We start from the raw sequence: 13,939 nt of genomic DNA, 5'->3' as shown, positions 1-13,939 counted from the left end.
TTGGTCGCCAGTTGTAGGGTGTTTCCTCCTATACAGTGGTGCGGCTGGCTTCCGGGTTAAGCGAGCAGTGTGTCAAGAAGCAGTCTTGGCAGGGTCGTGTTTCGTAGGATGCATGGCTCTTGACCTTTGCCTCTCCCGAGTCCGTATTGGAGTTGCAGCAATGGGACAAGACTGTAACTACCAATTTGGATATCATGAAAAAGGTGTAAAAGTTTTTTAAAAAGGGGGTAAAAAGTACAACAACAAAAAAAGAATTGTCACACAACACAATGACACATGTCTCAAGTTTTGAAGGAGCATGCAATTGGAATACTGACTGCAAGAATGTTCACCAGAGCTGTTGCCAGATAAATTAATATCCAATTATCTGCCATAAGCTGCCAACGTTGTTTTGGAGAATTTGGCAGTATGTCCAACCTGCATCACAACCACAGGACACGTGTGACCACACCAGCCGCGGACCTCCACATCCGGCTTCTTCACCTGCGGGATCGTCCGAGACCAGCCACCCGGACAGCTGATGAAACTGAGGAGTATTTCTGTCTGTAATAAAGCCCTTTTGTGGGGAAAAACTCATTCTGATTGGCTGGGCCTGGCTCCCCAGTGGGTGGGTCTGCGCCCCTGCCCATTACTGTGAAATCCATAGATTAGGGCCTAATGAATTAATTTCAATTGACTGATTTCCTTATATGAACTGTAACTCAGTGAAGTCGTTGAAAGTGTAACATGTTGCGTTTATATTTTAATTTGGTATATTTGCAGGACAGTCATCCCAGCTCATAAAGTTCAACTCAAAAATACTACTCATTTTGCTGCGCGCACAAAACAAATATTGGACAGCTAGGCTCTTGATCCAGGAGGAGATTCTCTGCTGTTACCAATCAAGGCTTGATTTAGCAAGATAGCTAACTAGCTACTAAATTAAATCAAATGCACAACTGCAGAGCATTTAGAACATTTGAGACAGTTAACTTAATAGTTACTCACAAGGCTCCAGTCACTAATCGTTGTGTGCTTGTAAACAAACACTATGTGACTGGRGACTACGGGTAAGATTCATAATGAAAAGTTATGTGATGAGTGAAATGAAGAACGAAAAATATTTTTTATCTCCTAACGTATTGCACAAGTTGACTACAGGTATTTACTTAAAAAGTAGCTCCAAATATTCCAATTTATAAAAAATAAAAAAAACTTTAAATAGTTTTGGCGGTATTGAAAAACCAYCCTGTGGCTATTTCAAAATACTCCGGTATACGGCATACTGCCCAAGCCTAGTATAAGGCTTAAGCAGACAGGCATACAGACAGTGAGAGAACAAGAAGAAGCACAGAGTGACAGCAGAGAAGATGCTGAGACAGATAGCACAACAGGGAGGCAAACAGTGTGGATAAAATGCCAGGGCTGAATTCTTGTCCCAGTCCAGCCGTGTGTGTGTGTGTCCAGATGGCCCTCACAGATGGATGCCAATGAGGTCTTAAAGGAGATTACCTCCCTCTATTCTCAGCCCCACTGCTCCTTCCTTAAGACCGCAGGAGCCCTGCCCTGCCTGAGACAGAGCAGCCTAATTAGCAATGCGCTAAGCGAACTAGCTTAGCATCCCCTGTGGTATGTCTAGGGGAGAAACCGCTAATGTTGTTAGCCATGTTAACCTACCCCGGAGGCATTAACCTGCCCACGCCGCCCACTGTCGAGTCACCGTGGCCCTACAGGGGAGGGAGGAATGAGAGATTTGGACAGGAGAAAAAGTCAGATAGCGACATAGAGGGAGGTGGAGATGAGGCAAGCGAAAGAGGGGTGGTAGCCATGTTCTGTTTGTTTGATCTCTGCTTGTTAGCCGCTCAGGTTTTCACAGTGTACTAATGGTTTATCTGGAGGAGGAACACACAGAGAGAGGGCAGGCTAGGGCCAGGTTTGAGCCTGTAATTGAGAGGTTGGAGACACCCACAGAGGTGTTAAGTAGAGTGAGCAGAGGTGTGGAGAGAGGTGCACACTGGGAAACAGAGTTTTTACTGAAGAGAAGGCATGTCAGTGGTTTTGAATTTTTTTCTTTATTTAACCGTTATTTAACTAGGCAAGTCAGTTCAGAACACATTCTTATTTATAATGACGTCCTACCCCGACGACGCTGGCCCAATTGTGCGCCGCCCTAYGGGAATCCCAATCATGATACAGCCTGAGTTCGAAACAGGGACTGTTGTGATGCCTAATGCAACTGCGATGCAGTGCCTTAGACCGCTGCGCCACTCGGGAGCCCAAAGACACAGTTAAAGACATGGTTGGACAGAATAAACAACACAGAAATTACTTAATTGTATCATTATAACTAAACTTGAGGCGAATGTAAGTAGGTCTGCTTTGTTGGAGGGTGTTCTGTTGGTGTACCTTTTAGCCCATTGACTTGATTCAACATGAAAAGAAAGGCTCCTTCTCTCTGTGTCCCTCGTCTGAATCCCAAATGGCATCGAGCTATTCCCTATTAAGTGCATTACTTTTGACCAGGGCCACTGGGGCTCTGGTCAACTGGTCAAAAGTAGTGCAATTTGTAGGGAAAAGGGTGCCATTTTGGGCTGCAGCCTCAGTATCCTGCTGTCCAGTGAGAAGGCTTTGTTCTTTTGTATCCTGCTGCCCCCCCCCCCTCCCCAATCCTCTCAGCAAGCCAGGGCTTCTGTTTACCTCTTTATGCGCCTGCTTATGAGTAGGGGGTACCCCCTCCCCCTTACACCCCTCCCTCTCCAGAGCAGGGTGTACTGTACCCCCATACTGCCCACCTACACCCTTCCCTCCAACTAGAACCCTCCCAACTTGTGTTGTGTGGGTGTGTAACTTGGATTTGCTTCAGCTACACTGGTATGTTTTGTGCATTACTAGTATATTAATAAGGGGAACAGTGGAGACACGGGCTTGACATTGTCTGCATTAAGTGGGATGTAAAGCCTTCTCAGGACAGGGTCTCCTGGTCAGGGAGCGTGTGTGTAACCCTGTGAGGGGCCTGCCCTATTGGCAATAGAGGCAGCAAGGGTGAGGCGCGGCCCAAATAAACACAAGACTTCAAATCAAATTTTGTCACATGCGCCGAATACAACAGGTGTAGACCTTACCGTGAAAYGCTTACTTACAAGCCCTTAACCAACAATGCAGCTCAAGAAATAGTTAAGAAAATAATTACTAAATAAACGAAAGTTAAAAAAATCTAATAAAATAAAAAAGTAACACAAGAAAATGACATAACAATAACGAGGCTATATACAGGGGCTACCGGTACAGAGTTAATGTACGGGGGTAAAGGTTAGTCGAGGTCACTTGTAAAGTGACTATGCATAGATAATAAACAGCGCGAAGCAGCAGTGTAAAAACAAAGGGAGGGGGGTCAATGTAAATAGTCCGGGTGGCCATTTGATTATTTCTTCAGCAGTCTTATGGATTGGGGGTAGAAGCTGTTAAGGAGCCTTTTGGTCCTAGACTTGGCGCTCCGGTACCGCTTGCCGTGCGGTAGCAGAGAGAACAGTCTATGGGGAACTGGAGTATTTGACAATTTTTTGGCCCTTCCTCTGACACCGCCTAGTATATAGGTCATGGATGTCAGGAAGCTTGGCCCCAGTGACGTACTGGGACACACGCACCACCCTCTGTAGCGCCTTCCGGTCAGATGCCGAACAGTTGCCATACCAGGCGGTGATGCAGCCGATCAGGATGCTCTCGATGGTGCAGCTGTAGAGCTTTTTGAGGATCTGGGGACCCATGCCAAATCCTGAGGGGGAAATGTGTTGTTGTGCCCTCTTCACAACTTAATGAGGGTAGACGTGAAGGCATCCAGGAGAAAAAACACACACTCTCTACAGAACCAAAATCTCTCTCTCCCTCACACAGTCTCTTTCTCTCACACCAAACAATCACTAGTGTGCGTTAAAGTTGTTTTCACTCTTTCATTCTCTCTCCCAGTCTCCCCCTCTGGGATATAAGTGTTTTTTGTTTTGTTCCACTCCCGCTTCCTCCATCTATCCTTCTTCCTCTTAGGTATCAGTATATTTAGTTTGGTGTCTCTGTGTGTGTCTCTCAGGGACATCAAGCCAGACAACATCCTGATGGACATGAACGGCCACATCCGCTTGGCTGACTTTGGCTCCTGCCTTAAACTCATGGAGGACGGCACGGTGAGCACATGCACACACACACGGCTATGTTCCAAACCAAACGCCTCCAAACCACCAACCAATCAACCCGCCYCCCCCCCTCTCTTGGCCTCCCCTCTGGCGGATTTCATGGCTCTGCCTGTTGTTAAGACACTTCCTCTAGTTGAGCTTCTCCAAAGGGGTTGGCAACTTGGCTTTGAATGAGTTGAGACCTTAGAGGACCCGTCTCTCTAAAGCTGCTGTGACTGATGCTCTTTTGGCCCAGGTTTCAGTTAAGTKTTATTTATGTATTATTAACTCTATGGCATGGTCTCGTTCAGGTTTGGTGGACGTATTTGACTCCAAACTCACTGTAGACGCGCAATTAACATCTCCTGATTTACATATTAATGCTCCAGATGATACATTGCCTTCAGAAAGTATTCATACCTCTTATTATTCCACATTTTGTTGTTAAAGCCTGCATTCAAAATGGATGAACAGTTTCTCACCCAACTACACGCAATACCCTATAATGAGAAAGTGAAAACATGTTTTTAGAAATAGCACATTTATTTAAAATGAAATACGGAAATATCTMATTTATATAAGTATTCACACCCCTGAGTCAATACTTTGTAGAAGTGCCGTTGGCGGCGATTACAGCTTTGAGTCGTCTTGGGAATGTCTATTAGCTTTGCACATCTGGATTTGAGGATTTTCTCTCGTTCTTCCTTGCAGATTATCTCAAGCTCTGTTAATTTAGATGGGGAGCGGCGATGAACAGCAATCTTCAAGTCTTTCCCCAGATTATCAATGGGATTCAAGTCTGGGCTTTGGCTGTGCCACTCAAGGACTTCCACATTCTTGTTTTGAAGCCATTCCACTGTTGTTTGGCTGTATGTTTGGGGTACCTGTCCTGTTGGAACGTAAATCTTTGCCCCAGTCTAAGGTCATCTGCACTCTGAAGCAGGTTCTCATCAAGGATTTGCCTGTATTTGGCTCCATTCATTGTTCCCTCTATCCTTACCAGTCTCCCAGTCCCTGTTGCTGAAAAGCATCCCCATAGCATGATGATGCCACTACCATGCTTCATCTAGTGCTTTGCATTCAGGCCATAAAGTTAACATTTTTACCATAGATTCTTTTGCCTTATGCTCTGTCTTTCATGTGCCTTTTTGCAAACTCCAGTTGTGCTGTCATGTGCTTTTTTTCTCAGGAGTCTGGCCACTCTCCCATAAACCCCAGATTGGTGAATTGCTGTATAGACTGTTGTCTTCTGTCAAGTTCTCCCTAATCAGCCAAGGAACTCTGTAGTTCTGTCAGAGTGGTCATTGGGTTCTTGGTCACCTCCCTGACCAAGGTCCTTCTTGCCCGGTTGCTCAGTTCGATCAAACGTCTAGCTCTAGGCAGGGTCTGGGTAGTTCCATATTTCTTTTCCATTACCCAATTATGGAGACCACTGTGGTCTTGGAACATTTAAACGCTCTATAAATAGTTTTATATCCTTCCCCAGATATAATGTATGTCTCATCATAATAATCTCTAAGATCTACGGTCAGTTCCTTGGACTTCATGGTATAGTTTCTGCTCTGACATGTCAACTGTGAGACCTTATATAGACAGGTGTGTTTCTTTTTAAATCATGTCCAAACAATTGAATGAGCCACAGGTGGACTCCAATCAAGTTGTAGCGACATCTTAAGGATGATCAAAGGAAATTGGATGCACCTGAGCTCAATTTGGAGTGTCAGAGCGAAGGGGTGTTAATATTTGTGTAAATTAGATCTTTTATTTTCAGTAAATTTGCWAAATCTTCTAAAAACATGTTTTCACTTWGTCATTATGTGGAATAAGTCAAGGGGTATGAAAACTTTCTGACGGCACTGTAAATAAAGTATTATATGATTTACATGGTTGATCCCTCATGTCATCCATCCACTCACTAATCGATTCATCTCCTGGGCCTGGTCTCCCTCAGGTCCAGTCGTCGGTTGCCGTGGGGACCCCGGACTACATCTCTCCGGAGATCCTGCAGGCGATGGAGGATGGGAAGGGGAAGTATGGTCCTGAGTGTGACTGGTGGTCCCTGGGCGTGTGCATGTACGAGATGCTATACGGGGAGACCCCCTTCTACGCAGAGTCATTGGTGGAGACCTACGGCAAGATCATGAACCACAAGGTGAGGGGGGCTGCTTAGTGGCTGATGGTGACTGGTAGTGACATTGTACTTACTGTACTAAAACCCATCTTTAAATAAGACTTTTTTGTTTTTATTCAAACCTTTGTTCAAGACACGTGGGATTGTTTAGGTGTTAGGCTGAAGTCTGAGTTTGTACGTTCTAGGTACTTTCTGTTTCATAGACTTAGTTTTCTTCTTTCTGACTACAAAGCGTTCAACTCTTCCCTCTTCTCTACCCCTTTTTCTCCTGATCCTTTCCGTCCACCGACAGGAGGAGTTAGGTGCTGCTGTGAGTGTTTCTTTTTGGGGGTCTGATTGCCCAGTCCCAAATTGACCCTTTTCCCCTACCCCCTATACACTTCTAGAATCCTCTCAGATCTCCACAAGTGCATAGGCGGTAGGTGGCTTGGGGTCGATTTGGGACTGGGTCTGAGTGATAGTGGTTAAAGTGTGAGTATGTTCTGTTCAGGGGCTGTATGTATCAAGCGATTTAGAATAGGAATTCTGGTCTAAGATCAGTTTAGCCTTTTAGATTATAATGAAGAAGATTATATGGACAGAAGGGACCTGATCCTAGATCAGAACTCCTACTCTGAGACGATTGATACATACGACCTCAGGTCTGTTCATAGTTAGTTTCAGCCTATCCTGACTCCAAACCACTCCGCTCTACCTTCCTAACTCTGCCCCCTCWCCCTTCCCATCACCTTTCAACTATACCTTCACTCTCACCCGGCGGCCATATTAGCTGAAAGAATGCCTTATTTGTGTGCATTAAACTATCTTGCATAGAACTATACTGCTTTCTACTGCAACAGGGGAAACATGCATGGGCTATATAATACATTTAAAAAATGTGCTGTGCTTCTTTGTCAAGGACCAGGTACACAAATAAATACATGAAACAGGAAAATAATTATAGTATGGAACTATACTGCTGTATACTGCAATAGGGGATAATGCATGATCAGTAAAAATAAACGAGAAATAGAACTTTACACAAATAATATATTTAGATAGCATCCCAAATGGTACCCTATTCCCTGGTCAGAAGTAGTGCACTAAAATAGGGAATAAGGTGCCATTAGGGACATATCCTCATTATTCTGACTCCTTTCCCTCTCCKCCCTCCGCCGGGTCCCTAGGAGCGTTTCCAGTTCCCCCTGCAGATGACGGACGTGTCCGAAGAGGCCAAGGACCTTATCCGGCGCCTCATCTGCAGCCGTGAGCACCGCCTGGGCCAGAACGGCATCGAGGACTTCAAATCTCACCCCTTCTTCTCTGGTAGGGCTTGAAACCGTTTGAGGGGACTCCGTCTGTATCGCCGTAACTCTTGTCTGTATAACTTCAGCCTATTATCGCGCTAACTCTTGTCTCSAATCATCGAGATAAAATGACTATAGCTGCTTTTATCATGATGATTGCCGTTGAAGTGAAACTAGACGATAGTGATACGATTTTATACGACAATAAGAAACTGTATATTATGATAAATATGACCGTAAGAAACTATAATGCCAATGTCTGTCATTCCCGTCAGGCATCGACTGGGACAACATCCGTACGTGCGAGGCCCCTTACATACCAGAAGTCAGCAGCCCCACAGACACGTCCAACTTTGACGTGGACGATGATTGTCTCAAGAACTCGGTATAACTCTCCCTTTCTCTTTATGGGACTACAATCAAGGCTTAAAGAGTCTTCCTTACTGTCATCTTTCCGTCTCTGTTTCCATCGTTTATCACGCCGTCATCTCAACGGTCTGTGATGTTGTAGAGGTGTGTTTTAATCAAATGTGTTTTGTGTTGTGTCAGGAGACGATGCCCCCTCCCTCTCACACGGCCTTCTCTGGACACCACCTGCCCTTCGTAGGCTTCACCTACACCAGTAAATGGTGAGTGGCCGCTAAACAACGTCACTCGTTTTCAGTTACAACGTTTACTTCTACAGCTTTGTTAGTATATACAGCATGCATACAAATACATCCTCACTCCTAGCCTGGTCCCAGATCTGTTTGTGCCGTCTTGCCAACCCCTATGGTCATGTTTGGCATAGCAATGAGCATAGACTACACAGCACAATCAGATCTGGGACCAGGCTACTTCACTCCTACTTTTCTATCATCTGATCTAACCTCAACCACACTTAAACTAACACTCAATTTCCACTAGTGAGAAGCTATTGAATCGGGATTGTTTGTCATCTTATCTCTTATCCTAGCCTGAAGGCTAATGGTCTGTTAATTGTGTTTTTTCTCTCCCCTTTGCTCTCTGTGTCTTTCTCTCACTCTCTTTCTATCTTTCAGTGTCTCTCTCTCTCCCTCCCTCTCTTTCTATCTCTGTGTCTTTCTCTCTCCCTCTCCCTCCCTCTCTTTCTCTCTCTCTTTCTTTCTCTCTCATCCTCCCTCCCCCCCTCTCAACTCCTGTCTCTTCCTCACACCTCCTCTCCCCCCCTCTCTCTGTATCATTTTCTCTCTCTCCCCCCCCCCTCCTTCCTCTATCTCTTTCTCTCTCTCTCTCTCTCTCTCCCCCTTCTCTTTTCCTCTCCCTCTCTCTCTCCCCCCTTTCTCTTCCCCTCTCTCTCTCTCTGCCCTTTCTCTTCCCCGCTCCCCTTTCTCTCTCCCTGTCCTCTTTCTCCCCCACCTCCAGTACCCTATCTGACCGGGGCTGTTTGAGGGAGTCGGGTGGTTTGGGTCCGGCACAGATGGATGTGTGTGTCCAGCGCAGTCTGGAGGAGAGTCTAGCTACCGAAGCCTACGAGAGGAGGATACGACGCCTGGAGCAGGAGAAGACTGAGCTCAGCCGCAAGCTGCTAGGTACACACACACACGCACATATACACTGAGTGTACAGAACATTATGAATATTGAGTTGGATCCCCCCTTTCCTCTTAGAACAGCCTCAATTCATAGGGGCATGGACTCTACAAGGTGTCGAAAGCGTTCCGCAGGGATACTGGCCCATGTTGACTCCAAAACTTCCCACAGTCGTGTCAAGTTGGCTGGATGTCCTTTGGGTGGTGAACCATTCTTCATACACGCAGGAAACTGTTGAGCGTGAAAAACCCAGCAGCGTTGCAGTTCTTGACACAAACCGGTGCGCCTGGCTCCTACTACCACAAAGGCACTTAAATCTTTTGTCTTGCCCGTTCACCCTGTGAATGGCACAAATACACAATCATGTCTCAGTTGTCTCAATCCTTCTTTAACCTGTCTCCTCATCCGGGCCACTCTCCAGATGTTTAATTTACACACCGTCTCTCTAATACTCTGAAATCACTTTCACACTCTCCTTTCACCCTCCCCTCAACCTCTCCTCTTTCCTCTTCCAGAGTCGACCCAGACAGTCCAGGCCCTGCAGCACGCGTCAGGAGAAGGACCAGCACCCGTCCCCTCTAACAAGGAGGTGGAGATCAGGAGTCTGAAGACTGAGATTGACATCCTCAAGAAACAGATCGCAGGTAAACATTCAACTGTAAAGATGTTACTGTGTAGTAGAACACAAACACATTCCAGCCAGGTCAGCGTTGACCATGCATGGATAGAGTCGGACTGGAAATACATTCTCCATAATGGGCAAGTGCAGATACAAAATGGAGAGATGGACAGTAATGACTAGGAAGACGTAATAGCTGGCAATAAATAATGCATACAGTAAACAAGCCAGGTTCATTATGGGAATTGCATAGTCATTGACCTATAAAATGAAATATATAATGACCGAAAACATACATCAGAGGGAAATGTGATGCATATTGGCCAATGTTGTGTATAACAACATTGACCCTGTGTAATGTGGGTAATGTGTGTGTCAGACTCAGGTCAACTGGAGCAGAAGTTGGAGGAAGCTACATCAGCCCGTCAAGAAATGGAGGGCTCATCCAAACACATCAGGAGCCTGGAGAAACAGATGAAGAGCCTCAACCTGGAGAGGGACGACCTGCACAAGGTGTGTGTGTGTGTCGGTGTGCTTCTTCCCTAGGCCTCGATACTCTATTGGGTTCACTCTATAACTCACCCTATTCACCACCAACATACAGCACCCGTCTGGGTGTTACTCCCAGTCATTCAGTGTCAGCCACTAACCCTGACCCTCATTCCCTATAGGACTTAATGGAGGCCAGTGAGAAGATGAAGAGTCAGTCAAAGGAGTTGAAAGAAGCCCACAGCCAGAGGAAGCTGGCCATGCAGGAGTTCTCCGAGCTCAACGAGCGTCTGACTGACTTCCGATCAGCCAAGCAGCGCCTGGGCCGCCAGCTCCGGGACAAGGAGGAGGAGATGGAGGCTTTGTCCCAGAAGGTGGAGGCTCTACGGCTGGAGGTGCGCAAGGCCGAGAGGTCCAAGAAGGAGGTAGAGTAGTCACGTGGTTCCCGTGGTTCTTCGAGGTATTGGTGTGTCTGTGTGATGGATGTTTTTTTTACCTCTTTAGTTTTGGATAGTTAGTGTGTGCGTGTCTTTATGTCTACGTGGAAGAAGATCTGTGGTGGCCTCGTGTGTGTGTGTGGTGTGTGTGTGTGTGTATTAACCCCTTGCTGGATGTGTCTCTCAGATGGAGGCCCAGTCCGAGGAGCAGACAGCAGACGCTCAGAAGGAGAGGAAGCTGAGAGAACGATCAGAGCAGCACTGCAGACAGCTAGAGGAGGAGCTGGACGGACTCAAGGTAACACACACTGGAGGCCTTCACGGGGGGCCAAAAATATGGCCCTGGGGCTTTCCCATCTGGACCCGGTATGCGTAAATTCATTTGTAAAATATGGAGACCCATTCCGAACGGACTCGCGGACAACTAGATCCGTTCGGTATAGAACTGGTCAGATCCAGACCCTGTCCGATCCGAGTGAAGGAAGCAGCAGAAAAGGTTTAAGCGACTTTAATAAACCGGAGCTGATAAAGTGCGAGGGAGAAGAAGTAGAGAGAGGTGATGCTCTAGCAGGGGCCGTGCTGTGTATGTAGGCTACTGTGAGTGTGAGCGAGTGACTGAGGGACGAATGAGGGAGAAACGGCAACCAACCAAGCCGACTCGCTCTATAGTAGACTAACAGCTGCCACAGCAAGGTTATTTATCATCAAATATGATTACGTAGTACCTTTCTTGACTGCATCAAAAGCTAGCTAGTCTAATTGAGGCTGCATGCGCTTTCTCGTCCTGCACAGTTACAAACAACAACTCCATTCAGAATATAAAGTAGCAGCATGCCTGTTGGCTCTTGGTCGTTGTAGCCTATACTTCTCCTTTATGTTTTAATTCCGTCATTTTTATTCCTCCTTCCATTGATTAGATCTTTTTTTACTTTTGCCACACACGAAGGCTCTGACTGTAGCCTATTGCCCCTTTGATGACTTATGATTGGCCAACAACAAGCTACCCGAGGCATTCTCGTGAAAAGCAAAGAGAAGCAGCATAAATGATACAATTTCTCTCTCTCGCTACCTCAGCAATCGTGTTCAGATTTGTATGGTTCCTTCCAGATCAGTCAGTTAAAATTACACATACCCGTGACAATCATATCAGATCCGACCCAGACCCGTGACATTATTTAGAATTCTGGATCCGAATCCACTCGGATCCCGGATCGGGTCTCGGGTATTCGGGTACAGGTGGATTCGTGAGGACCTCTAACACACGCACACACAAATACACACACACAGATACCCTTTCTATAAGACGTAACTCACCATTCTCTTACTTTCTCTCACTCTCTGTTGCTCATGTACAGATCTTCACAGATGTAAGCAGACGCTCTTATCCAGAGCGACTTGTAGTCAGAAACGCACATGTAGGCGATGTGAAATGGCTAGCTAGTTAGCGTAGCGTTCAATCGATGACGTCACCCATTCGGAGACCTATAAGTCGTTTTTTTTTTTTACAGGGGTGGAAACACTACTGTAACTCACAAAACACACACACCTGGGGTGTGTTCACTAGGAACCAAAAGGAAGCAAACTTTTTCCATTGCAAAGCGTTTTGCTCCGGCATGCACTAATGAACACACCCCTGGACGTGTATATTTGGCTAACTCCTCTCTTCCCCTGAACCAGAAGCAGGTGGGGCCGTCAGCTTCGGTGGTGGGCTCGGACCAGAGCCAGGAAGTGGGGAAGCTGCGTGCCGACCTGGAGAAGAAGACCTTGTTCTACGAGGAGGAGCTGAGCAGGAGGGAGGCGCAGCACGCCAACGAGCTCAAGGGCCTCCGCAAGGAGCTCCGCGACGCTGAGGGACAGCAGCTCACCCTGCAGAAGGAGATCCTGGTGCTCAAGGACAAACTGGAGAAGACGCGCAGGGAGAGGTGTGTTTGTCTTGTCTGTCTAGATGTATTTCTTTGTGTGTGTAATGGGTTATGTGCGCTACCGCTTTAATAGATTTGGATATCCACAACACTCATAGACTTATAGGACAGTCAATTTAGAGACATAGACAAAGCATTCATGTGGTTCTGGTTTAAACCTTTTGTAGTACATGGAGATATACTATACATGCCCGACTGGGTTCTTCCCCTTCTTTCCAGCGAGGGTTATACGAGGTAAACATGGTCAAAGTTACTTCACTCTGGACTCTACTGTGCTCACAGTGTAGTTTGATCTCAGATTCCTCCTATTAGGATTGTCACCATACCAGTATCGTGATACAAACATTTTCCATGGCACAAAAAAAACCACGAAGCAGACTAAAATCATTGCTCCTTTAAAAACCTGCTTTATGTCAAATATTGTGTGCTATAGCTCGGGAAATAAACACGTGACAACGTGAGGCAATAAAACACGTGACAACATGAGGCAGTTAAGAACGGTTTTCCTTAAGATATGAAGTCCGCTTCAAGTTTTCATGTTCCTTGCTAAGATGCATCTGAGTATCACGATACTGGTATCGTCACAACCCTACCCCTCTGTTGTGACCTTGCTCCTGAGAAGACTCTTGTACATGTCTTAGAGTTCCTTAGATCTAACTGCCGTTGTTTGTCTGTCTACTTGAACATTTCCATTGAAAGTGCTTTTTAAGTCCAGTTAAGTTCATCTGGTACCGGGAAACGGGCCTATGGAGTTGACCCATTCAGTAGAACAGTTACTCTCTCTCTGTGTAGTAGCACTTACCTGACAGTGTACTCGTCCTTTTCTTTCCAGCGAGGTTTATGCAAGGTAAACATGGTTAACGTTACTTCACCCTGGCCTCAACTGTGCTGTACTCGCAGTGTAGTTTAACGCTAGTTACCTTCTCTCCTCTGACCTAGCTCCTGAGAAGACCCTTGTTCATGTGTTAGAGTCCCTTAGATCTAGCTAGTGTTATCCCCCTCTGCCTCTATCCAAGAAGCAACATTCCTCTAACCTAACGGCACCTGATACAGACTGACACTGGAGAAAAAGCTGTAAGCCGTTGTTTTTCTACCCTCCAGCATCCCCGGCTTGCCTAGTTCAAACTGTGTGCGCCCCGAATGGAACCCTCTCCCCTATTTAGTGCACTACTTTTGACCAGGGCCCATAGGGAATGGGTTGCCATTTGGGATGCAGATCTGGCTCCTGGATAGTCTCTTTAACAGTATTGATGTGGTTGAGATTAATATGGCATGTCTGACGGGGCTTTGTCTCAATGCTCCTTATCTGGCCTATGTGTGTATTTGTAAGTCGCTCTGGATAAGAGCGTCTGCTAAATGACTT

At 46.2% G+C, this 13,939-nt stretch overlaps 1 protein-coding gene across 6 annotated transcripts in view; it reads left to right on the top strand.

Annotated features, from left to right (window-relative positions):
• cdc42bpab (CDC42 binding protein kinase alpha (DMPK-like) b) overlaps nt 1-13,939 on the top strand; it is a 97,083-nt gene that overhangs the window by 53,118 nt on the left and 30,026 nt on the right. For 4 of the 6 annotated variants that reach the window (XM_023973510.1, XM_070435779.1, XM_070435781.1 and 1 more), the window contains exons 6-17: nt 4,061-4,154; nt 6,094-6,294; nt 6,566-6,583; nt 7,440-7,578; nt 7,835-7,944; nt 8,109-8,188; nt 8,943-9,109; nt 9,625-9,753; nt 10,108-10,241; nt 10,400-10,642; nt 10,842-10,952; nt 12,332-12,576. In XM_023973510.1, the coding sequence (XP_023829278.1) occupies nt 4,061-4,154; nt 6,094-6,294; nt 6,566-6,583; nt 7,440-7,578; nt 7,835-7,944; nt 8,109-8,188; nt 8,943-9,109; nt 9,625-9,753; nt 10,108-10,241; nt 10,400-10,642; nt 10,842-10,952; nt 12,332-12,576 (1,671 nt within the window). The remainder of the gene's footprint in view (nt 1-4,060; nt 4,155-6,093; nt 6,295-6,565; nt 6,584-7,439; nt 7,579-7,834; nt 7,945-8,108; nt 8,189-8,942; nt 9,110-9,624; nt 9,754-10,107; nt 10,242-10,399; nt 10,643-10,841; nt 10,953-12,331; nt 12,577-13,939) is intronic. The other 2 variants (XM_070435782.1, XM_070435780.1) reach the window with 1 other exon arrangement.

Source organism: Salvelinus sp. IW2-2015, linkage group LG28 (assembly GCF_002910315.2).
Source record: "Salvelinus sp. IW2-2015 linkage group LG28, ASM291031v2, whole genome shotgun sequence".
Taxonomy (NCBI): Eukaryota; Metazoa; Chordata; class Actinopteri; order Salmoniformes; family Salmonidae; genus Salvelinus; species Salvelinus sp. IW2-2015.
Note: the sequence above shows the minus strand (reverse complement) of the source record. Positions and strands in the feature narration are given on the sequence as shown.